Source organism: Haliaeetus leucocephalus, unplaced genomic scaffold (assembly GCF_000737465.1).
Source record: "Haliaeetus leucocephalus isolate CR32 unplaced genomic scaffold, Haliaeetus_leucocephalus-4.0 Scaffold51, whole genome shotgun sequence".
In the NCBI taxonomy this organism is placed as follows: Eukaryota; Metazoa; Chordata; class Aves; order Accipitriformes; family Accipitridae; genus Haliaeetus; species Haliaeetus leucocephalus.
In genome coordinates this window covers 513,723-538,724 of record NW_010972487.1, presented here as the reverse complement: position 1 = coordinate 538,724, position 25,002 = coordinate 513,723, and the positions used below count along the sequence as shown (strand labels likewise).

Here is a 25,002-nt window from a genome sequence, read left to right as displayed (position 1 = left end):
CCCCCCCCCCGTGTATATGATTGCATGGAAGCGGGGGTCACATTATTAATAATGTGTGCCCTCCCCCCCCCTTGCAAATGTGCCCCCCTCCCCTTAGCAAGCTTTGGGCTGGTTTCTCATGCCCTTGGGGGCTGCAGGCAGGTTGTACCCCCCCCATGCCCCAGCCAGGGGGGAGGACAGGGCCCTGGGCTGGAGGGGGACCCCCAGCAGAAACTTGGGGCATAGGGGGGCTCAGCCGGCGGCTCTGGGAGGCCGAGGTCACGCCGGGGGGGAAGCCGCCGTCTCGGGGGTGTCCGCAGAAGCCCCCCAGGTCTTCGGCAGCATCCCCGGCATGGAGGCGAGCAGGGTGTCTTCCCCGGGAGTCGGTGCTTCCCGTGATGGAAATAGTAATGCCGCAGTGACAAACACATGGCTGCGGAGCGGAGCGCCTGCAGCGTGGCTCTTCCGCCCCGGCCACGTTTCGGCCTCACCGGGGAAAGCCAAGAGGGGCCTGGGGTGTGCCTGGCCCTCGGCGTCCTCTCTGCCGGGGGGGTGTTCGGTGGGACCTGCCGTGGCGTGGCGGCATCCTCCCCACCGGCTCTCTCCAGGCACCCCCATAAACTTCTCGGGGGTTATCTCGGCGTGATGCGCCGTCACGTAACACGATAATCTCGAGAGCGTGAATTGTGTGTGTACTGCAAATGTGTATTTTGTCTGTGCTTGTTTTTTGTTTTTTTTTTTGAATAATGAGTTTGTATTCCGAAATCAACACTAAATTCTCTTTTCTGACAGGTATCGTTTATTTCTCTTCCTTATCTCCATAGTAATATGCTTTGTTGTGACCAAGTCCTTCCTGCTGACCTGCTGTTTGCCCGTCTTTCTGATGGGCATGAGGTACTACTTCAGTAGAAAAGTTATCCTCCACTATCTCGATTGTGCGCTGCATACGGACATGTCTGATATTGAGCAATATTACATGAAACCGCCAGGTGAGTATGAATTCCCCGGAGGGAGCCTTCCCCCAGCGCTGCTCGGGGAACATGGCTGCTCCCTGCTGCTGGCGCCTTTTCCTCCTGTCAGCAGCACTGAGCAAGCTCAAAAGCCGCCAGAACGCAGCTCTTTAGCCACACCAGGCACAAAGCCATCTCTGGTTTTGTTTTGTTTTGGGGTTTTGGGGTTGGTTTTTTTTTTTTCCTTCCCCCCTCCCAAGTTGTCTAGTCATCCAAGGCAGCCTCCGTCTACCCCCTCCCTGCCCAGAGCACAGCGCTCCTGGGTCCCACGGCCGGTCTGGGGACAGGGGCACGGGGACACTGAGGCTGGATGATGCGGGTTATTTACTGCAGGCTAGGTCCACCCCAGCCCTTACTTCTTGAGCTCGGTATTTCTTTGCTCCTTGCACTTGGTATTAGCTCTGAGGGCGGGAGGAGGGGGACATGAGAGGCTTTTTAGCCTAAATGCGTAGAGGGACCCGTTTTAGTTATTGCGCCCGTTTTCCCATATTATTCAAGAAGAATGTTCCTTAATGCAAGTGTTTTGGAAGAGGCACAGATCAGGTATGTAAAGGGATGCTGCCTGGGTTTGACATAATGAGTTCATCCATTTGTTACATATATGCATGTAATTAAAAATATAGTATGTAATGATATTTGCTTGTTAAGCTGTAAAAGATTTCTTATGTGATTATTTAAAAAGAAAAAAAGTCCCATTAGAACTTGTCAGGTGCTATTTCCCTTTTTGTAGGCATACATCCACGTTGAGGGGCAAAGCAAGGGGATGGATGGCTGGGCAGTCACTTGGGGTTTGGGGTTTGCTTTTGGTGGTCGCATAGTACTGGTGGTGAGCTGGGAGAGCAGGCTGGTGGCAGTATCCCACCTTAGTTCCATCTTCTCAGAGTACCTACTGTGTTTTTTTCCATGTGACCATGTTTTTGCTGTATCATTGCTGTTCCCCAGGTGTGACAAAACCTCTTCCTGGTCACTTTTAGAGGACTCATTGGAAGTGCCATAGCCACAAACTTTCCTTCACTTCTGATGTGCAATACTACATTTTGCTAAAATGATGCTCCTCCTCTAATGAAAATCCCTAAATATCTTAGGTGTGCTTGCTTTAGATTTCATTTCCCATCGTAGCACGTATCTTATACAGATCTTCTCCCATTTTGCACACAGGTTGTATTTCGTGTGCAGTGCTTGTTTCTGTAAAAATTAAGTGATGCGTGACTTGTATTTAAAAAGCTCAAGCTTCATTAAAGGTGGTGTCACAAAAATAAAAGGGCTTGCACCAAAACACTTCTGAACCTCTATAGTGAGGTTCAACAACATATTATGCTGGAGAAAGTAGCAGGGGACTGCAGGAGAGTAAGAACGTGTAATACGGAGTTACTAAGTGTTTGAGCTGCATCACTCATTAATCCTTGGGACTTGTATGTTCACAATTCAGGGCATGGATCCAAGTGCCTGTATTTACAACACTAGCATATATAGAAAATAAAGGAAAGGGATTCAGAGGAAGAGTAAGGAATGCCCTCAATTTGTTTAGGGTCAGTAATGTAATCCGGTTCAGCTGTGTTGCCAGCATGTCTTATTGCTTTTATTTGGTACCTAAAAGGGCTGATTTCAATTGTACAGCAAGTGTGTGGGCTTTAATTTTTGACAGAATTTAATCATGTGTAATTAGGCTTCTGCCGTGCGACAAAAAGCAGGCTTATGGGATCGCTGGTGCTTGTTAAAGGTTCTTGATGATAGTGGTGTTAAGCAAGTTGGCTGGAGTCATAATCAGGTAAAGCCCAAAGAGGCTTTGGTGACTGGGGAGGAGAAGGGTGTGCGCGGGTCGGGACTGGCACCATCGGTGATGCCTGTCCATGTGCCATGAAGCCGTGTGCTGCTGTTTGGTAGAGCTGTGCACGAGGCATGAATCTAGTGTTTTGCTCCTGTTTCCCCCCAAAATACAGTTGCTGGATTTCTTCCTGTAATATAGCAGTATAAATACAATTGTCTTGGAAAAGCCCAGAGTTTTGCACGCTTCGGCAGCCATCTGTCTGAATGTACAGAGAAAGACAGCTATGTGCCACGTCAGCGCTGCCCATCCTGCCCAAAGGACAGAAAAATGACAATAAAACAACTTCCAGCCCCAAGTTTGTCTTCTGTTTGGCTAGTTTACAAATTAGCACACAGACAGAAATGATTGCAGTGGGAGTGAGGAAGGGCTTGTTGTCCTCTGTATTGCTCCAGCTGAGATGTTAGTGAGAGCTTTCTCAATGAGGTGTTAGAGAAGAAATGGTCACAGCGAGGGTAATCAGGTGCGGGAACAGGGGCCCAGAGAGGCTGGAGATGGGCAGAGCTTGTCTAGACGAGTTAAAAAAACCCAACCTGATGTAACTGCAGGTTGGCCTGGCTTTGTCTGGGAGTATGACCAGGCAACTCCTTGCTCCTTCTTTGGAGAATCTTTCTTTACCGGCTTGAGTATTTTTTTTCCAACATGGAGAATGGAGAAAGGGAGCATTTCTGTGATGGGTTTATGAATTCTTGTTTCTTAGGGTGATGAATGCGAAGGTAGAATTGGGACGTGGTCTTAAGGTCTTAGATTATGATGTTGGTCATGGTTTGCTGAGGTTTTGCTCTTGGCATTCATGGTACCCAGGCACAAAAACCTGTTGTTTGCCACTCCTTGTGGTTTGTACCACTCCTTGTGGTACCCAGGGCTGGGGAACCGTTGTACAGAGCATCTACAGCAAATAGCTTCTGGTAAGGCAGGCGTCTACAGAGAGGGAATATTTTAACTATTAAAACAGGTCATTCTTGGTGGTTTTGCCACAGCATCCGCAAAAACTGTGGTTCAGTTTTAAAACTGAACCAAAAGGACCCGGTTTGCAATAGGATACCGTAAGCACCCAGCTTAATGATTAGTGTTGAGCAGTCCCATGAGTTACATCGTATTATGGTTTTTCTTCTGCAGTTTTTCTGAACCGCTCGCCTCCAAGTTAGTTATTGTTTTAAATTTCCTCCACTGGATTTTGTATGAACTGAAAAATATGTGCTGACAGTGATTTTGCAGAAGTGCACTAGCCAAAATTTAAATCTTTGTTTTCTCTTGCCCTCCTACGCTTACGCCAAGGATCTGGCAGAACATTTGGGCCAGCGCTTAACTTTGAGCTCATACGCAGCGGGGTGACTTCAAATTGCTGTTGATTTGAAAGGAATTGTTTGTGTTGACTCCTCTGCTGGGGTCTTAAAACAGAAGGTTGAATGGTCCAAACACCTTCCTGAGCTCTTTGTAAACTTGCATTTTTCATTTTAAAATAGCAGTTATTGGATTTTTCCTATTTTTTTTTCTTTTTTCTTCTTCATAGGCTATGAAAAAAGGCACTGGGGTGCTAGAGAAGAAAGAAGTTGGATAATGGGCTTAATCGTCAACCAGAGTAACTTGGGCTCTAGTAAACAAAAAACAAAAAAAAAAAAAAAGAAGGAATTAATTTTAAATAGAGCCCTGCCTCTTGCATTTCTCTATGCAAATAAGAGGAGCACAGCTGGAGCTTCTTTTATGGTCTGATGATTTTGACGACTAATCAATTTTACAATGCCTCTTCAAGCTTCTGTCCCAGTTGGTTGTGTTGTATATTTTTTGCAGTGGTTGGTGTGTTAGAGCGATCCTGGCAAGGCTGAGGTCTCCGCTGGAGAGCTGATGGAAACCAGGACTCCTTGCCTCCCATGCAAAACCGCTGCTCTCCAAGACGAGCGGAGCTGGGGCTTTGGCTTACGAGCTATTATGTCTTTCTGCGGTGGTTTGAAGTGTTATCTCCTGCTGCTGGCTGTCCTGGCAGGGTCTGCTGGGGGGTGTGCGTACGTGTCATGGTGGTGCAAAGACTGGTGGTGGTGGGTGCTGGCCTTTGGCAGTGGTTTTGGGCACCGGCGACAAGCTGGGTGGCTGCGTTGCAACGCTCAGTGCCGCAGGGCCAGACAGACAGACAGCAGGGACGGACGGGCAACCTGGAGAGCTGTGGCTGCAGGACCTGGTGGAGCCTTGAGGGCATCTGCCTTGCGCAATGCAGCAGATGAAGCTGAAGTGGTTGCTGCGGGAGGTGTCGGCTCACATTAACCACGCCACGCTGAGAGCTGCGGTTTTCGGCAGTGGCTGCGCATCCGCGGCTCTTGCTCTTTGGGCGGGGGGGTGCCTCTGGTTGCCTCGTGCTGGGAGGGGACGCGTCCTTCTGCTCTTCTGCCTCCGTCTAGGGGTGAGCCAGAGCCTCCCCGTCCCTTTGTCCCCTCGTACGTGAGGGTGCGGATGAAGAGCCTGCACTGACACCCCAACCTCCCTGGGGGACAGGGCCCCAAGGAAGAGGGGCTACAGGAGGATGGCTCATTAGGGTTCAATTCCTGCCGCTCTTGGGTGGCACATTCCTCAGCTGAGCCCAAAGGAGGGATGTCCTGCCCTTCTTGGCAGAGGTTTTGGGATCACAGTCTTCTGCCATAAGGACACCGGTTGAGGTGGGGCCAGAGCTGGGTTGTGAGGAGGTGAGATCCTGTTTGCTGCTTGTTCCTTTTGAGGTGTTCCTCGCTTTCAGCGAGATGTTTGTCTGGGTAACGGGCAAGTATTTTAGCCGTGCTCTTGGATTGGGCCCGTTCACTGTGGGTTTGATGCCAGAAGGACAGAGCTGACACCAGAGGAGTTGAACCTAGGTGTCTGCAAGAAGGTGAGCAGCTGGATATGAATCGTGCGGCTCCTGCTAACCCTGCTCAGCGGGCGCCGAGCCCCGGGGGGGGCTGCGGGGTCAGCAGCAGTGAGTTTTGAGATGTAGGGAGAATACAGGGGCCACCCTGGGAGGAGATCCTCAGCCTGGGAGCTGCGGTTGCTCTGCCATGCCCAGACCCTTTGCAAGCTGGGGTCGGGGCGGGGGGTGGTGGTTTCTCCCCACCACAGAGCCCCCCGGGCAGAGGGGCAGCGGTGGAGCCCTGTTCTTCCACATTCTGGGTAATGCTCAAGCTGCCAGATAAGCAGGAGCTCCGCTGCCAAATGATAACATTGTTTGGAAAGAATAGAGCAGCCCTTGCTTTGCAAAGAAAGGGCTTAGTTACCTGATGCCGGGAGAGGGATCAGGGCTGCTGCTTCCCAGTGGAGGAATGTGTTTTCGGAGAGCCCTGCCCCACGCTCGGTGCCCGAGAGGCAGCTGGAATCTGAAGCATCCCTATCTTCAGCATTTCTTGCCGGCTTAGGCAGTGCCCTGACCTCACGTATCTGCCAAACCCCTGAGCTAGCTGTCGTGTATCAGGATTTTCACGCGTGCCTCTCCTCACGCACCACATAGGGCATTGAGGATTCCGGCGTGGGGCTCGGAGCTGGAAAACCCAGGGGAGAGGCTGTGTCCTTATCTCTGCCTCGGTGTTTCCCGGCTGTGCTCCCCACCACTGCCGGGAACTGAGGTCAGGTCTCGTCCTCGGGCGGCGGAGGGTCTGTCTTGTGAGCATTTCACGTGCTGGCATCCCTCTGCAATTCAATGAGGGTGCTTCAAGGGACACGATCTCCATATCAGAGAGATCCTACAAGATTAGGATTAGAGACCTTTAATGTATTTTATAGTGGGAAGTATTATGTCTGAAAGTGTTTCCGAGGCTGGTCTCCTGCGAGGGGGGTGGTCAGGGGTGCTGCTGCTCAGCAATTCCCATTGTTGCTTTTGGGTTTCTACAGTCCAGCAGCACTGGAACTGCCTGGTTTGGCATTTCTCGTTTCCAGTGTGGAGTTTGTTGGGAAGCAATAGGAAAAACAACTCATGTTTCCAAGTGTTACGGATGTGCTTTGTCCAGCATTAGTAATGGACTGAAATATTTTGTTTTTATTTGAATCATGTAAAATGTCTTTAAAGTTAGGTTGCCTCTCCCAAACCCCATCTCTTCTGATATGGCTTGCACTCCATCACGCGTGGCTGCTTCGTTTCCCTGCGGAGGAGCATTGGCTTTTGCATCTGAATAAAGCCCCGTCCTGCAGTCGCTTAGCGTGGGTACAGCGAGCAAGGCACAGCGCTGCCAGGGCCAGCACCAGCCCGCACCAGAGCTCCTAACCTCCACCCCGCATTCCCAGAGCTGACTGAGGGCTTTCCCCGGTCCTGGCAGCGAGGGCGAGCTGAAGGCAGCTCTGCCGGGTCCCAGCTCAGCCCCGCGCCTCTGCCGATAAGCGTCGGTGTCGTCAAAACCAGGACAGCCGGGTAGATCTGGAGGTGATGCAGCCAGCATCCATCGTGGTGCCGAGCCACGCGGGTCAGCTCTGCTCAACCCACTCGGGGTCAGCCTGCAGGGTCTTTCTGCCCCACAAAATCTTTATTATTCAAGGTTTTTTTCCACTTTTGGGGGCTTCAGGTAGTGCCGAGTAGAAGAGCGGTGCTGTCAGCCAAGGGCTGGCACATCAGAAAACTGAAGTTGCCTGATGAGCAGACCAGCCTGCAGATTCATGGTTATGTCGTCCACGCAAATGGGATAAGCTTGTTCATGGGCAGCCGCTGCAGCCTTCCCCCCCCTCCTATTCCCGTGATAAATAAGTAGGAACATGTGCACAAACCCATTCTTCAATGTGTGTATCTGTAAGACAAAAATAGCTCTCCCTTCAGATCCATGAGCTTTGGCACGGTCCCATGTCAAAATTAGACTAAAATATATTTTATAGTAAATTTTGCAGAGCAATATATCTTTTTCTTTTCTCAATGTGTTCAAAAATTCTCTCTAAAGGTAGTCCCTAATGGACATGACAGTCAGTTAATGCACTGGTGTTTGAGTTGTAGCCATGACTGGGTGTATGTGATGCTTCTGAACATAAGCTCTGCCTGCAGGTGTTGGTGTTTAAAAATTCCGGTACATGCAAGTGCTGTTCATTAATCTTCAATACAAGAAGTAATAAGTTGTGTAGATTGAACATCCGTAGTATTTTAGGCACAGTTAACTTCTCAAGACTAGCAAACACAAGCCGTACTGGGACTTAAGAACGTGAAGGGGTCAGAAACATCAGGTGTTCTAGTTTTTTTCTAGCTTTGAGTAATTTTTTTAAATGTTTTCTCTGGTGTTGGATGTTTTCTAGCATGGTTGTGTGCAGTTCCTCACTACTGTCTTAGTGAATAAGCCTAAAAAGGACTACAGAATTTTCTCCACAAGTTTAAATGCAAATTGATTACTCTTATAAAGGGTTTTCAGAGGCTTTTCTTCTTTCTCTTGCTTTCTTAGGAATGGCCAAGATTTAAAACAATTACCCCAAAGTCTGTTTCAGGTTAAGATTTTCATAATAGCCTAAATCTAGGCTCCATGTCAGGTATCTAACTAGTGGCAAGGGTTTTAAGAGTACAAAGCTTTGAGCCCCTCTTGACGATGAATTTTGGATGTAGGAACATGAACTGAAAAATCTTATTCCCAAGCACTTTATTATATTATATTTATTATATTTAGCCTCTTAGGATTATCCAAGAGTGTCTGTGGTCAGGTTGGTTCCTCCCAGTGTGCACGACAAGGGGCCCAAATACTTCAGAAATTATTGTTAGGCATTGCTCTCTATCTTAAGACCTCTAAATATATTGAAAAAGCAGTTTTTGTGTAAAAGCCTAAATGAACGGCCTGATTTACAAGAAGACCGACTGTTCCAAATCTCTCCAAATTTCAGAGTGGATTTCTGAAATTCCTTCTGTAGGCTTAAATCTTCATGCAGGCAGGTTATATTTAATTACCTGGGATGGGAATGGCTGGCAGGGCTCGGGCTGGCCACGAGCTCCTTGTGGGCTCCAGGAGCTCACAGCGTTGTTTACAGGTGTATTGCAGAACACAGGCTTTTGTTTTGGTAATACAGTGCTGGGGATCTGTTACAAATAATCACGTTTGATGCTATTCCCTTGCAGACTAAAGCAAAAAGACAAACTTAAGACTGTTTTGACAGTACCTGGCTCTGCGAGGAGCCGAGGGATGTATGGACCTTTGTTGTTGCTTTCTGCATCAGCAAAACAGGGATCTTCAAACTGTATTTTTAGATTTTTTTTTTTTCCTTTTTTCCCCCCCCCCCCCTTTTGTAGGAAGCTGAGGAATTGTTTCTTTTTCCTCACAGGTGGCTAATGAAAGCAGTCTTAAAGGGAATCCAAAGATAGCAGCGTGTCTTACCTAGTTTCTATTTACAAATCTATTTCTTGTAACCAAATAATAAGGTTTGGTTTGGTTGGGTTTTTTAATTTTCTTTTGTTTTTTTGCTAAGGGCCAAGTGGAATCACCAAGAAGCCTCATGCCTTTTATTAAGGATGCATCAAAAATTAGCTTGTAGTGATCTGGTTAGAGCCAGGTACAAGCTGTGGTATCTGTTACAGATGGCTTTGAGCCATTCTCTTAAGTCATCTATTGACCTGTTGGACCCCAGCAATCAATTAACTATTTATGAAAGCCTATACAGTATCATTTATTGTCTTCTATAACTGTTTGATGAGTGTTTCTTTCATGAATTGAAAATTTTATTTCTTACAGGATAATTCTAAAATTTAGACCTGGGACTCCCGTGGTTTAGTGCCAAGCAGGGATTGTGCTTTAAAATGGGATCCTGTGAGTGAAAGGAGACTTTTCAAAATAGGTAGCGGGAAACATGTATTACAGGTGTATTTTTAAGTGGCTACATGAGATATTGCTATGTAAAATTGGATTTGCAACAGTGTAAATGCTAATAGAAAAAAATGCAATGCATTAGTCACACGTTAGCGTGTACTGTTTGAAATGATACCTTGCAAGTAATATTTGTCACTTAAAATTCATGTGCTGCTTCTAGGGTTTATCCAAGTGGCAAAACTGAAAACCAGAGGTTTTTATGAGAAAATGATTTTTCAGTTCAGGAACTAGAAAATAAAAGGGAGGATAGTTTTGATCCAAATTAAGCTGATTTACTACTCCCTCTCTATTTTTTCACTATGAAGAAGCAAAAATTTGTGTTTAGTGATGAATGTAATGCTACTTTCAGCCTGAAACAAAATTGTTGGTTCTGTTACAGGCTTCCTTAAGAAGCAAAGGTCAGACCCAAGTATATATTTAAAAAATACTGATTATAGTAGAGCCATGATACAGTTAATGTTTGTTACCTCCAAGGCAGGTCCCTCTGTACTTTGCATGATACTATTAAATCTACACTGAGCCAGCGCTGGGATTGCCTCGATCCCAGGCCGTGTTTAAATTACGTATTTAGGCATTTCATACCAGTGTAGTAGTTGAAGAGGTGGTGTCGAGGGGGACCATCTCCAAAGTCCGGCAGCCAGGACATCCCCTGCGATCCCGGGGAGGACGAGCTGTGCGCAGGTGTCTCGGCCAGCGGCGCTGGGGGATGAGCTGTGCGCAGGATTAGTGCCAGCCTGGCTTTCCTCTGCCTTTTCTTTCCCAGCTGAAGATCTTTGGTGAATTCAGGACAAACGTGTAAATTGTTTTGAATTGACAAAAACTGCATTTTTAAGTAAGCTACTTGCCTAGATTTATCCTCGATCACCAGTAATTGCTATACAAGCTGCTCCCACTCTCTCTTGCCAATGTGCTTGAATCCCGACTTGGAAACCGGCATCGGAGATGCAAGTTTATTTGCTTTTTACAGTTGCAGCTCTTGGTCTCTGTGCTAACGCTGCTAATTGAAATGGGGGGTGATGGACCAGCTGTCCGGCCATGAATGGCTCCTCAGTGCACCTCGCATACAGCTCTAATTTCAACAGCTATCAGATAATAACATCTACTATTGGGAGCCAATAGTGGTTCCTGGAATTATTTTTTTCCATTTTTTCCCCCTCTTCCTTCCCCTGCCACAGCAGTTCTATATCCCACTTTTCCAGTCTTGTGTCAAACTGCAATATTTGCATTTTTTATCCCTTGAATTCTGCTCGGCTCTCTTGTCCATCCCTGTGTTGAATTCTCTGGTGGGTTTTTCTGGTCTGGTTCTTGCTTCATTCATCACTTATGGCATTTCCCGACAGCGATGGTCTCACACCCAGCATCCATCTTTGTATCTGATCTTCCCCTTCCTTCCATTACGCTTTTAAATTTATATCCCTTTGCTTAATTTCATTCTATAAGTGCATTCTTCTCCTTCTTAGTTTGTTGTTCAGATATTTTGCATGGTGAATGCAAGTTGGTTTTGGGTTTTTTTTTGTAGAATACTCAGAATAACAAAGATGAGAAAATACATGGAAGTCAGCAGCACGAGGATATTGTGTCTGCTAAGCTGAAAACAGAGTGCGTCAGTGCACAAACCCACGTGTCACCGATGGTGGGGAGAGAACGTTTTGCCTAAAGGCAAATGAACTGCCAACAACAGGAGTTCTTACACCTTCTTTAGAGCATCTGACCCACATCACTCCCAGATGAATCTGGGCATGGCCTGTTGATCTTTTTGCTATGATTTTTCCTATAAACCCCATTCTTCCTGTTTTAATAGGATATATAAAATCATTATTGCAGCCAGAGTACAGGAAAAAATCCATTTCATTTGCTGAGATCAGGGCTTTTTGTTCTTTTTTTGGAGGTGCCAAATCTGTTCATCTTCCCTGGAACTAGATAACAGCATCAGAAACACTGTGTAACACTTCTAGTGGGAATCCAGGGAAGACCTAAATCTGTAGTCTTTCAATTTAAAATAATGCTAAATAGTAGAACTGCAAAGAGAAGGTTTTGAAAATAGCCTGGTTTGGAGCACCTGCCATTTGTAAGTGCTAAGCAATTTTAGATGATGGTTAGTTAGAGACAGAGCAATAAAAGCATGGCAGATACCCGGCTGCTGTCCGCTTAACAGCAGTGAGTGTCTTGGTAAAGTCCTCGTTATTGGAATTACATTGTTAGTGGTGGGATTTGTTAAAAAAGAGAGAAAGCGAGCAGGGGGCGGGGTGAAGTTACTGTACAAAAGGGATGCTAATGAGAGATATTCTAAAAATCCAAACTGTTTAAAAGGGGTATTTGTAAAATGCCTTTTCAAGCTTTTGCTGCCTGTAAAGTCAATTAGATTCACTTAATGGCTATGAAAATATACGTCTAGTGTGATTTCAGAACCTGCAAATGTTCAGAGGATAACATCAAGCTGTGCCTCTCGGGCAGCGATTTTCATTTGGGAGTAAGCCATCATCAGGTTTTACGGGGCTTTTTTTGAGCCATCAGTAGTCTGAAAAGCATCAAAGCATCTGCAAGGATTCTTGAGAAGTGGGAACATTTTTCATGGATAACTCAAAACAGCTAAAGAGGATTTCAGTGAAATTCTAAAAAACCCCTCCACACACACCCCCCCATCCACTGAGAATGAACTCTGGTACAGTTTGGCTTAAAGATTCAGTGGAGCATTTGCTTTAACTTAATCATGGGCTTAAATCCCTTGTCTCTTGTTGGGAGTTGAGCATATGCTGAGGGGCATCCTTCAGTACAGGTCCAAGTGCTCTTTTGATATTTACAGGAGACCTGTGACATAAATGGCAAATGTAATGATGGAGTAAACTTTGAGTTTGCTCTGTGTATGCTGTCAGCTGCCTGCAAGACGAATTTATGATGTTTTAGGGAAAACTGGTACATCAGAAGGAGGAGTTGTTGCAGGTGTAAACCTGCTCTTAGTTATATTCCTTCTGCCCTGTCTTACATCAGGTATGGGGGTTTAGTGTTATTCAGTGTTGACTTTCTAGTTGGGAAAATCCAATGGATCCTCAAAATACTGCATTTCTACCCAGGGGTTTGTGTGGATTTGTGTGGATTTGTATCTGTCCTGGCTCTGGTTGCTGTAGGTGCTGTTCATATTTATAAGTTGATACCCTTTCCGCAGATACTTGGTGAATGAGTGCACCACAGGCTGATGGCACACGGCATGAACGTATCTGCTTTCACTAGCCCTGAGCAGACTGCCCTTCATTTCCCACGTGTCTCCCCAACAGAGTGAGACGTGGCCCGTTACCTACTCACTCCACTGATTTATTTTGCAGATCTCTTTCAAATCCCCAGTTCTCGTGACTCATATTGAGGCTGGGGCTCAAAGGAACCCAACTCACGTGGATGTGGGGTGTAAGGTGGTGATAGATGGTCATCACAGAAGATCTGGGAATAACCGGATTAGGCTTTTGTAGGGACGTTTTGGCCTGATTGGTCTGGCGTACTAGTCTGAATATGTGGCAAAGGGCTTTTTTTCTTTTTTAATTTTAGAGATGTAGAGATTTACACATGTAATTTTCATTTTCTGTTAATGCATCATCCACAACAGGTCCATTGTCTTTGCCCAGCCCGACAGATGTTCATGTATTTATGGATGTAGAATTTTCTTACGCTGCCACATTAAATAAATGTGCTCGTTTCAGTCTGCAGTAGTGGAGTTCAGTAGAATTACACCCAAGGCGCATTGGCCTTGATGTACTGGAAGAGGGATGTAGAAACACGTTGGTTTTAACAACAGTGAGCACCCAGGTGTGTGTTTTTCTGCATCATGGCAGTGCTTTGGCTTTACATGGGGCATTGCCACTGGTTTGCTGAGAGTTAAAAATTGATGTGTGGTGATGGCGGCTTGCACTTCTCGGGAGGTTTTGCTGTGATCTGCAGCGTGGTGGGTGGAAGGAGACAATACTGAGGCTTTGTAGAGGACTTCCAGTTTCGTTACTTACTTGACAGAAGGAAGTGAAGTCTTGACCCAATGTTTGCCCTCTTTGCTCTGTAGGACTCCAGCAGAGTGGGTGGGGGGAGCCCTTTACATTAGCATACAGAGGTGGGACACACCAGAGCAACCTTACTCCGGGGCTTAGTTTGGCTGAGTTAGGTATAAATATAGTGGCCCTCCAGGGAGTAAATATTTACAGTAAATCTAAAAAAGTAAGAGGGCTGCAGGCAAGAAAGGTGTTAATCTACAGTGGGAGCCAGCAGTGAGATGGCCATGGGGAAGTGGTTCCTGAAGGGCAGTAGGTTGCCTTCACAGGCTTCTCCTGCTGGAAGAAAGCCTGTGTTTATTTTCAAGGAGAGGGTGCCCATTGCAGTAGTGTCCCTGGGAGTCCTGGCTGGCAGTAGTGTCCCTGGGAGTCCTGGCTGTCACAATGGCTCAGTTGCCTCGGAAGGGCTGAGGACCCCCAGACACCCTCTCAGGAGGGGCTCAGCATCTCCTGCAGCCAGGCTTTACAAGTACAGCGGGATGGGAACGCAGCGGTACCCCATCTGCTGACTCTACCTGACCACCAGAGTCACCACCCACTGGTTGAGGGTTGGGTTGGAGGTGTGGGAAGGTGCAAACACCAGGAGGTGCCTGCAGCTCTCAATGGGTTAGGTTCAGCCCCACAGCAGCACAGCAAAACGCCTCGGGGTCTGGTCCCGTGTGGTGGGGTGAGTGCCTCCTTCCCTGCTCTTCCAGAAGAAGATGGGCTGGTTGGTACGTTGTAGGGTAAGAGTCATTGCTGGAGGAAGATCTCCAGTGTTTGAAGAGTGATGGTGTTAAAAGCACTTTGGGAATACTTGGAAGGTTTGCTTCCAGAGAGGTTTGCTTCCAGAGAGGTTTGCTAGTTATTTATTCATTTATTTATATGGGTCAGGAGTTGCATTTGCTACAAACTGAAGCATTAGTCCTGTCACTACCTCTAGTCGTGGATGTCAGAAGTGCATGGCAGACCACGTTTCCAAGGGAAAGGCCTTGTTTCTTGGCATGCTGCAGGTGGAAATTGCTTTTTTTTCCCCATCATCTTCCATGCCAGGATGAGCGTCTTTGCAGACACTGTGCCGCCTTGATGGCAACAGGGCAGAGAGGCTGTGGGTTTGGTTGGTTGACCCGAGCCTGATTTTCCTAACCAGCTTTATTATCATTTCAGTTCCCCTGTTATTTAGTCATCTATTCCTTACGCAGAGGTTAGGGGACTAGGTTTGACCCATTGGTTGGGAGGCTCATACTAACAGGTCAGACAGGATTGGTCCCGGTGAGAAGTGCCCAAAGGAGCACCCTTGGCAAGCGGCTGGGGAGGACAGTTAGCGAGCTGTGCTTCAGTGCCACCCTCACTCCTCACCTCTTGAGCTCTTCCCAGTCCATTGCAATGGATTTGGGGGGCTCATCTTGGTGTGGCAGATGGTAACTGTTCATGTGCTGTGATATGATGGGGTGGGTTGGTCCCAACTGATTATAACTGGCGTCCTTGTTGGATGCCTGAGCTCTGGGAAGGGTGTGTGTGCGCAGCACCATTTCAAGCTGCTGTGCTAGAAATAGGAAGAAATATTTATTGCTTGCAATAGGCTCAAGGAGATCAGGCTTGTACCATCTGACTTCAGCCTGTAGTTTGTACCAAATCTGTGCCCTAAACCTTTTCTTTTTTTCTGATGCTTTCCTCTGCGTTGAGTAATGAATTCTTCACTGTGGTTTCAGAGAAAATGTAACTCCTTGTGACTGCTGTTTCACTCCTGTAGATTATTAATACAATGGAAAGTTAAAGGTCGGGGAGGTTTGATTCATTGTGTTAGCAACAAGGTAGGATTCTTGTGAAACTCAAGTCATCTGCAGAAAGAAAGGCTTTGAGTGCAGCGAGTCTGATTTATCATTAATATTAGTAGAATATCATGGTAGCTTCTCTTTGCCATGCACCATTTGGTGAAATGCCATCCCTGTCTGCCAGTTCCTGGTATGCCCCAGGAAGGAAAGCAGAGGAGCTGCCCTGGGGTCTCAGACTTTTCTGGTCAGCGTTTCTGCACCATAAATATTGCTAACTGCTACTCGTCATTATTGCTCATCAGCTGCTGTGGTAGTGAAGTCCTCATTCAGAGGCTTTTGAGGGCAGCAGGAATGTGCTAAGAGGGGAAAAACAGCCCATGTTCAGAACTACTGAAACATGCCATACAGTGTGTTTTGGCTGAATGTATGCATCCTTTACATGACTTACAACTGAATGTTGTGCTGTTGCCCCTTTCTGTCACTTCTCTGACTTAACAGACATAGATTTGGGTGTGTTTGCAGAACCAGTCAGCATTTGCACCAGCACTTGGGGAACACCATCCCATGCGTTGGGATTATATGCTGTAAAATGCAGTCGGTTACCTGCTAGGGTGACCTATTCCCAGCTCTGCCATCCTTGATGCGTCCACAAGTAATGTAAGCAATGTAGTTCTGGTTTGGGGTGTGTTTTGGTTTGGGTCTTTTTGTCTGTCCTGTTTTAAATACACAAATGTTTTTCGTCCCTCCCTTTTCACTATAGGTAGGTGATCTCGCTGTAAGGTAGGGGAGGCACCTCTCAGCCTTGTTTTAGATTCTGATTTAAAGAGCTTGCATGCATAGATGGGTTATTCTGTCCTAACACATCATTATACCATACCTTAAGTTTGAACCTACATCTTGGGAGCAATTCATAAAATCCTAGAATGGTTTGGGTTGGAAGAGACCTTTAAAGATCATCTAGTCCAACCCCCTGCCATGGGCAGGGTCACCTTCCACTAGACCAGGTTGCTCAAAGCCCCATCCAACCTGGCCTTGAACACTTCCAGGGAGGCGGCATCCACAACTTCTCTGGGCAGCCTGTTCCAGTGTCTCACCACCCTCCCAGTAAAGATTACCTTCCTTATATCTAATCTAAATCTACCCTCTTTCAGTTTAAAGCCATTACCCCTTGTCCTATCACTACAGTCCCTGATAAACCATCCCCCTCCAGCTTTCCTGTAGGCCCCCTTTAGGTACTGGAAGGCTGCTATAAGGTCTCCCTGGAGCCTTCTCTTGTGCAGGCTGAACAACCCCAACTCTCTCAGCCTGTCTTCACAGGAGAGGTGCTCCAGCCCTCTGATCATCTTTGTGGCCCTCCTCTGGACTCGCTCCAACAGTTCCATGTCCTTCTCATGTTGGGGGCCCCAGAGCTGGACACAGTACTCAGGTGGGGTCTCACGAGAGTAGAGGGGCAGAATCACCTCCCTCGACCTGCTGGTCACGCTTCTTTTGATGCAGCCCAGGATACGGTTGGCTTTCTGGGCTGCAAGCACACATTGCCAGGTCATGGTGAGCTTCTTGTCACCCAACACCCCCAAGTCCTTCTCCACAGGGCTGCTCTCAATCCACTCATCGCCCAGCCTGTCTTTGTGCTTGGGATTGCCCCAACCCGTGTGCAGGACCTTGCACTTGGCCTTGTTGAACTTCATGAGTTTTTGTATGGGCCCACCTCTCAAGCCTGTGAAGGTCCCTCTGGATGGCATCCCTTCCCTCCAGTGTGTCGACTGCACCACACAGCTTGGTGTCATCATTCATCTTGCCTACCTTATTCCTGGCTAAAAGTAGTTGTTTGCACTGAGCTGTGTAGGCTTTTGCTGTGGTCATTTGCAGAAGAGGGGCTGTCCTGGAGGGTGACTCACCTTAAAAGTTGTTGACCTTGGTTAGAGCAGCATAAAACTCCTTGGAAGTCCTTGTAGAGCTCAGAATTGCATTTGTTATTTAACCTTAAATAAATGTAACATTAGTTTCTCTTTGCTGTGAAGCACTTGGCGCAATACCTGTGTAGATACAGGCGCTTCTGTTGAACTAAAGGGAGTTTTGGCTAAATTTAGACTGGAGGAGTAATGATGGATGGTGAAAATAAGATGGATTCTATTCGTTTTCCTTGTATGATTTATGGCTAGGCCAACTGCTAGGCTAAAAGGACGTCATTTGATGATTATTGCTCAGTGCCTTTTTACAGTTAATGCATATGAAGTAAAAGTCATTCAGCAAATAATGAATTCTAAAACATCCAATAATTGTAGATTTTCCATTTTTTTTCCAGTATTTGGAAGTGGAAAGTGCTGTAATGTAAATTCAGTACCTTTCTGAAAGCAGTAAAGCCATATAGTGAAAGATTGATGTAGAAGATGGAGACTGAGCCTTAACAATGTCCTGTGAAGGAGCTGGCTTAAAACACAACAGCAACACATTTAATCTTGTAAACTAATTTAACTCATGGGGGGCTAATTGTCATGTCAGTCTTTTGGAGCAGTTGCTGGGAGGATGCAGGCTAGCGAAGCTGGCTTGATTTCTTTTTTCCTTTAAAATTCTAACTAAAAACCAGTCTAAATCCTAAAGCGTTGGTTTACTTAAGGTCTGACTCTGCAGTTGATAGGCTTAGTGCGGATTTTGGATGCATAGGGAATATCTACTCTGAAAGTATTTTAAATACTTTTTTCTGGTTTTGTCCATTTGTGCAGACCAGTCTGTTCTGCTGAGCCAGCTCCATTGAGCTGGGACTCATCATCCAGTTAGCCCTGAGGACAATGCCAGGCCAAAATCACACATTCTAGTCTTTATCCGCTCCTTTAAGCTATTTAATTCTTTGCTTATCAATAACAATTGCTCACATGCAAAAACCACAGACAATGCCTGGTTTCTCAAACTGCTTTCTCTTGATGACCCAGCAGGTAGACCCCAATCACTACATCGGTGGTTTTGTCTCCCCTTTTTCTGTAGCGTGTCCTTCTTTTCAATAGCAGAGAGCAGAGCGATGGAGCAGGCTAAATATGCCCTGATAACCAGGGTACTTCTAATCCCCCATAACTGCCTCTGCAGCTTTTTCTTGAACAGTTGTTATACGTCGGCTTTATTACAGTCTTTGCTTTTCAAGGTGCATCATGGCCAGCAAAAAGAGCCGGATACAAGATTTTAAAGTCCTGCTGTTGCACTTCTTAATATAGCACCCTCTGAAATGTGCTGGAAGGGCTGTCTTTACCCTGTCTGCAGCATTGCCTGGCTTTCTAGCTGTCTCATCAAAAGCCTATTCCTGACATGTGCCGAGCACTTCCCGGGGCTTTGCTGAGCTCCCCCAGTGCTGTCACACGTGGTGACACTCTGGGCCCCACAGGACTGAAGCCTGTTTGAAAAAGCAGCCCGTGAAGCACTGACATGGGGTATGGCCACTAACAGCTTGCGTTGATCCAGATGTCCAGGTTGGGTCCTCCTGAAGCTTTAAAGGAGTAAGGTGCATGAGTAGGAGCTGTCATTTAGGTGTTTCAGAGGAACAGGGTGAGGTTTAAAGCAAAGGTTTTAACAAGATTAGAAATGCCTGCTGGGTTACATCCCCAGCAGTGGCAGCAGGAGATGCTGTTAGGACCAAACCTGGCCACTTCCTGAAGTCTGTTTGCTGCAGAATATGTTTTTCTTTTCTCCAGCCAAAATATTAGAGTGGAAGTAAACTACAGCTAGCTGTCAACATCTTGGGGTTTTCCAGGGGCTTTGACAGGCCCAAATGGAATACCTATGATAAAGTAGCTGGGTGCTTTTGAGGATGGACCAGCTCCCATCAGGAAGCATGGAGCAGGCATTGATAAAAGTCAGTTCTCGTACTGTTACTCTAAATTGCAACCCCATCACCCTTTCCATCCCCAGGTGAAGGTAAAGCTGGACTGCAGCAAAACCTCCTGGTGGGACCGTCACCTGTGCAGCATGTGCTGCTGCTCCAGGTTTATCAGCGGTGGCACGTTACGGCATATACCAGTCTGAATCCAAATATGCTTTCAGGTTTGCACAGATGTTCAGGCCAGCTGTTGCCTGCGGTCCAAAACCCCATTGCCCCCCATGTTTCATTTTATGCTCTGGCTTATCAGCTGCAGAGGCCACCTCTGAATTCCTGTCTCCTGGGGCGGTTTGAGACCCATTGCTGTTGTGGGTTGTGATTACGGTGTTTCTGGTAGTGAATGTGTATGGAACCGAGCTGTGGCCATGTTGCAGACTGAATGCTGGATGTCACTGTCATCCCACCGATCCCCTGCCGATTGCTGCTCTGGAGGCTTTGCCTGACCTTAGAGATGGTTGGAAGTAGCTTCAGCCCTCGGTAACAACAACAAAGGTGAAACGTAGCAAAGGTGGAAAAGAAGGTAGATGGAGAAGTAGCTGAGCTGTTGTTTGGGACCGAATCATCCACCTCTTTTCATGCCGTGCAGGTGATGTCATTGCCTGCTGCCCAGATGCCCCATGAATCAAGGGGTGTCACCCACCCCCGGCGTATAGATGTGCTGCCCTGTGCTCTTCCAGCAGGCAATTATTTACAACGGGGCAATGAATCCTGCGGTGGTAGGTTATGTGGAGTTATTTATGGGAAGGAAGGGGTCCCACAGCATTTCTAATTTCATGCATGAATAATTCTTGTGAGTCCCTGACATTTTTCTGTTCCCTCACGCCTGGGCCTTGTCTGGTGTAGAGGAATGCTCGTGGGTGTCAGGAGTGTCAGAGTTGGGGTCTCTCACATCACACCCAGTTTCCGTGGCCATAAACTACTCTGAAATGCCATTATTTTGTAGGAGCCCTCCAGGAATGCCTTTTAACTGAAGTCAAGTGTAGAGTTATTAGCAGAAGTCGTGGGAGCTGTTACGCAGCCCTGCTTGAAGCCAAGGGGAACTAGAAAGGTGGAAGGGAGAGAAACTCAAGACACGGGAAAGATGGAGGTAAGAAGAGATAATAGGATAATGATGTGCCTCATAAACACAGAAATAAATCCCTCCCCATCCTGGCTAGCTGAGCAGTTGCAGTCAGAAGCAGGTACAGCTGTTGCCTGTCCTTCGTTAGTCCCTGTGCCCAAGCCGCCTGTGTCTGTGGCCGGGCGGCAGCCGATGTGTCATGTCTGTGCCCCAAACTCCTCCCGCCAGCAGCATTCACATCACGGCAGCCGCACTCTCCCCAGAAGAGCATCGTTTCTCCCTTGACGTTGATGTAACTTGGCTGGTCTGCCCTGCATTTCACCGAGGACGGAGGGGAAGGAGGAGGGAGAGTTGCCTCAAGTGCTGAGCTCCTTTGGTCCCTCTTCAAAACCCAGACAGGGTAAAAGGGCAGGGATTTAAATGGCATCAGCAATACACGGCCGTGGCACAGCCAGCTTTGGGCTGGGGACTCTGTCCGCTTGCTGCTGCGCATGGCCTGTCTCGCTTAAAGCGATGTGTATAAATAGTGCTGACAGGAGGAGAGGCGAGACACTGAACTTCGGGGCTTTTTAACGGGTTATCTATAAATAAGTAATAACTGCACAGCACTGTGTCCAGTGCAAGACACCCCCTGGTTCCCTCTGTAATGCCTTGCTCAGACCACCCCTGCTTGGCAGAAAGGGCTGCCGCTCTGGCCAAAATCACACCAGAAGATGGCACAGGAGGATGAACAAGTGACTACAAGGGCAAATATTTAAAGCTTCATGATGTAACTCTGTGTTGCGTTTCCTCTGTCCCGGTATTTCTGTGCATTGGTGTTGCACCGGGCTGTGCCGCAGTACATCAGCAGGGAGGAGTTTGGGGGCATTCGGATCTCTAGGATTAGTAAGCCTGTCACTTTTGGCAAGCTTTTATGTAGGTATATTAAAGGCAAGGGACACAGGCAATTGCAAGTTCTGTCCTGTGGGAAGCGCAGGGATGATTTTTGGTTTTTTGGGTTGGTTTGTGGTGGTGGCTTTTTTCCCCCCCTTTTGCCCCTTTGTAGCAGCCTGGGGAAAAACCTAGGATAGAGAGGGATGTTTGCCCTGTGCAGGATGCTGCTTCTCCCAGCAAAGCCCTGAAGACACGCACCGAGCCTGTGGGCAGCGCCCGTCCCCTCCCAGAGCTCACACCTGCACATCACACCTCTGCCAGGGGTGGAGGTTCCTAATTTTTCATTTTGGGCGGTCTGGCCAGAGTTTCTCTTAATATCAGCTTCCTTTTCTCACGGTGGCCAGTCCTCGGATGCTTCCCTGGCTCTGCTGTAAGCATGCAGAGGAGCTGGCGTTCGCCTGGCGGGTTCCCAGCAGTGGTGGTGGGAGCTGCTGAGTGGCTCTGCTGGTCCCCTCATCTGGATGATGCTCTGAGGATGTCACCCAGGACAGCTCTGAGCCAGGAGGAGAATTGCTCACATTTGCATCACTGTGACATGAACTGAAAATCACAGTCTGTGCTTGAAGGGACATTGCCTTGAGAAGTTCCGTGTCTGTCTGGAAATTATGTTCCCCGAATAACCCTCAAAGAGTTAATAAGAGCTTGGCTGCGGGGATAGCAGTGCCACCCTTGAAGAAAGAGGGAAAAGACTGGCCTGCCTCTGGGCAAGGTTTCCATACTTGCCCTAAGCTGACCTTCCAAGGAAAACTCCTTCCTGCAGGTGTGAACCCCACCGTCGCAAAATGAGCACCAGCAGCTGGCGGTGGCCACAGGAGCTGCTCTGTCCTCTCTCCAGCCCTGCGCAAAGCAGGAACAGGTTCTACCTGGCTCGGCCCCTCACCCCTCCGTGGCTGGGTGCTGGCACCGGGGAGGACACAAGTGCGTGTTCAGGATGTTTTGGGGCGACAGAGCTTTGCTTGCTCCTGTGGAAATACTAGATTTTACTAGAAAACAATGGATTTTAAAAGTACCTGGCAGACAGAGCTTTGCTTTTTGAGAGCAGCACACTGCTGTTAGATTCTGGTTTTCGGGGTAGTGGTCCTTGAGCGCTGAGGGACTTAGCTGTGAGAACCTGCTATAGTCAATCGCGTAGGACTCATGGTGGTGGGGAAGGCTGATGTCTCATTTTCCCCCTCTCTTCTAGCAGTACTCTCTGCTATTGCTTTTGGCTCCAGTCTTTCCACCCATCCACCCACCGGCCTTTTATTCACCAAAGGGTGTAGAAGAATTTGCGGCAAAAATAAACGAATTTATTTTCACCCACCATCCTCGTTGGCTGTGTGGGGGAGAGCTGTGCAGCTCCTGATGGTGGAGGAGAGCGGGGAGGAGGCTTGCAAGCACAGCTGGGGGATCGCAGGGCATGCCCTCCTTGGGCAGGAGCGGTGGGTGCTTTAGGTGGAGGGTAGGCAGCCAGCGCGGTGCCACCGCTCTGGGGAAGTCCTCGGGGCCTGAGGCCAGCAGCGGTGTGTGGAGCCTGAGGGCAGCCTGCGCTGCAGGAGAGGGGTGGGCGGATTAGAAGAACGCTCTCTTTTGGTCCTCAGTAGCTAGGAATCATCCTTAAATTTAGAGCGGAAAGGCACTGCCATTGTGTGTGCTTTCAGGCCCTAAGTGCCATCAGGTGAGGAACCACGGCTGACCTTGCTGTGAAGCATGAACAACCCAAAATCATCTTCCTTGTTATGGTCATCACAGCCATTTTGTGCCTTTTTCATAGATGCATGCATGCCAAGTTTTGGGTTTGGGTTTTTTTTTTTCATAGAATGGTTTGGGTTGGAAGAGACCTTTAAAGATCATCTAGTCCAACCCTCTGCCATGGGCAGGGACACCTTCCACTAGACCAGGTTGCTCAAAGCCCCATCCAACCTGGCCTTGAACACTTCCAGGGAGGGGGCATCCATAACTTCTCTGGGCAACCTGTGCCAGTGTCTCACCACTCTTATCATAAAAAATTTCTTCCCTTATTACAGCTTTTGCCTGTGAGATCCTGAAGTGGAGACTCTGTGTGGTGAGGCAGCGGGCTGGGGGAGTGGAGAGAGCTAAGCAAGGTGGTGGTGGGCTTTCCATGGCTGCTTCTCATCACCTTCGCCTGTTGGCAGCCTGGAGGGGCCAGGTAGGATCAGGAGGCAAGGGACAGTCCTGCAAAGAGGCTTGGTGTTTGGGTGGAAACAGCTAATGCATCCAGTAGGTACCTCTAGTACTCCGGAGTGGTGTTCACGGGGCAGTTGTAGTTAAATGCAAGACATCAAGGAAGAACAGACCTTGGAGTGAGCTGGAAGGGCCTTGGATGACTGTAGTGATGAGTTGACAGTGGGACCCCAGATGATGGAGGCAGGTGACAGCAAAGGCAGAGACGCAGATGCTGCCACAAGATGAGTATCTGAAGGGCAGGGAGAGTTGTAGCCATCAGGGTTTGTGTTTATCTTTGCAGCAGTGATTATTTTCAGATAGCTGCGTGAGAGAGTAAAACATCAGCTCCTGCTATTAATAGCACTGCAAACAAGGCTGTTGCTCATTACTGACAGGTGAGGTGAAGTTAATTTTATTTCATCCTAGGTATGAAAAAGTGTGAAAACAAGATAGGCTCCGAGTCAATCCCCTCGGTCCGGAAAAGATGGGGAAGAGACCCCCCCAGCGCTGGGGGGGTGGCAATGTGGGGTGGTTTTCCCAGGGTGCTTTCACCTTGCTCCAGAGTAAGTGCTGCTGAAAGAGTGGATATGGTGAGGAACCGCAGCTGGGTAGGATTGCTGAAAACATGTTAAGTTTAGGTAAAAAGCAAACTGAAGATCTTCAGGTTTCCTGCTCTGAAACTGGAGGGTTTGCCCAGAGGAGAGGAGGTCTCAGCCCAAGGTCAGCAGTACATGGTGGGACCCCAAAACAGCTTTTGGTAGCAAATTCCCATCTGAATGGGATGCAGGTCCCTGGAGGAGGGATTTGACAATGCCACGGTTGAAAGCTGCTCCTGGGCTTGTAGCCACCTTTGGAAATTTGAGGTGTCTTTAGCAGGCTGAAGGATCTGGCCACTAGTGATCCTCAGAGCAGACGCAAGGTGGGCAGCCGGGTAACAGTCTTGGGGAGTGATGGCACTGGTGTAAACAAGAGCCGAATACAACTTGCATTGTTTGAGCAGATGTGTCCTGTCTGCTGCTAATTATAAGCGTTGCGTGCACAACACACACTGGGAGATGTGCCAGATACTATTTCTTTTCACGTTGAACTCAAAATCATTATAATTAAGCTTTAAAGTTGTAAGTAAAAACTAACAAGGAGTGCAGATTTGCCATCATGCTGCTTGCAACCGTGGCAGACCCACCGGGATGGATGGGTGTGAGGGTACGGCATCCATCCTGGAGGGCAGTCAGAGGGGGCTGGGGGTGTGAAGGGCCTTGTGGGCTCCTGCCGTGGCAGGCAGAGTTGGGTTTTAAATAGGCAGAAGACCCAAAAATACTAGAAACGTGCTGTTTCACAAATGTAGGAAGTGTTGCTGAGTGAGCTTTAGCAGCCTCTTGGGCTTGGTGGGCACAGAGGAGAGGTGCTTGCTGAGAAGGGAAAATCAGGAATAAAAGCGGGAAGCAATCGCATAACTGTGGGCAGAGAGGAACCTAGGCTGGTATCTCTGGTTTGAGGAAAATGAGACAGACTCGCCGAAGCAGCAGCTCCAGGAGGAGTTCCTGGGCATAGGGCTGGATGAGAGGGATGCGGTGGCTGTGCCACCGGCCGTGGCTCGGTGGGCACAGGC

General features: G+C 47.9%; 1 protein-coding gene across 1 annotated transcript in view; it reads left to right on the top strand.

Annotated features, from left to right (window-relative positions):
- Nucleotides 1-25,002, top strand: part of NAT8L (N-acetyltransferase 8-like (GCN5-related, putative)) — a 31,401-nt gene that overhangs the window by 2,607 nt on the left and 3,792 nt on the right. Inside the window, exon 2 of the mRNA XM_010577291.1 lies at nucleotides 804-968. Coding sequence (XP_010575593.1) covers nucleotides 863-968 — 106 coding nt within the window. The 5' untranslated portion in view covers nucleotides 804-862. The remainder of the gene's footprint in view (nucleotides 1-803; nucleotides 969-25,002) is intronic.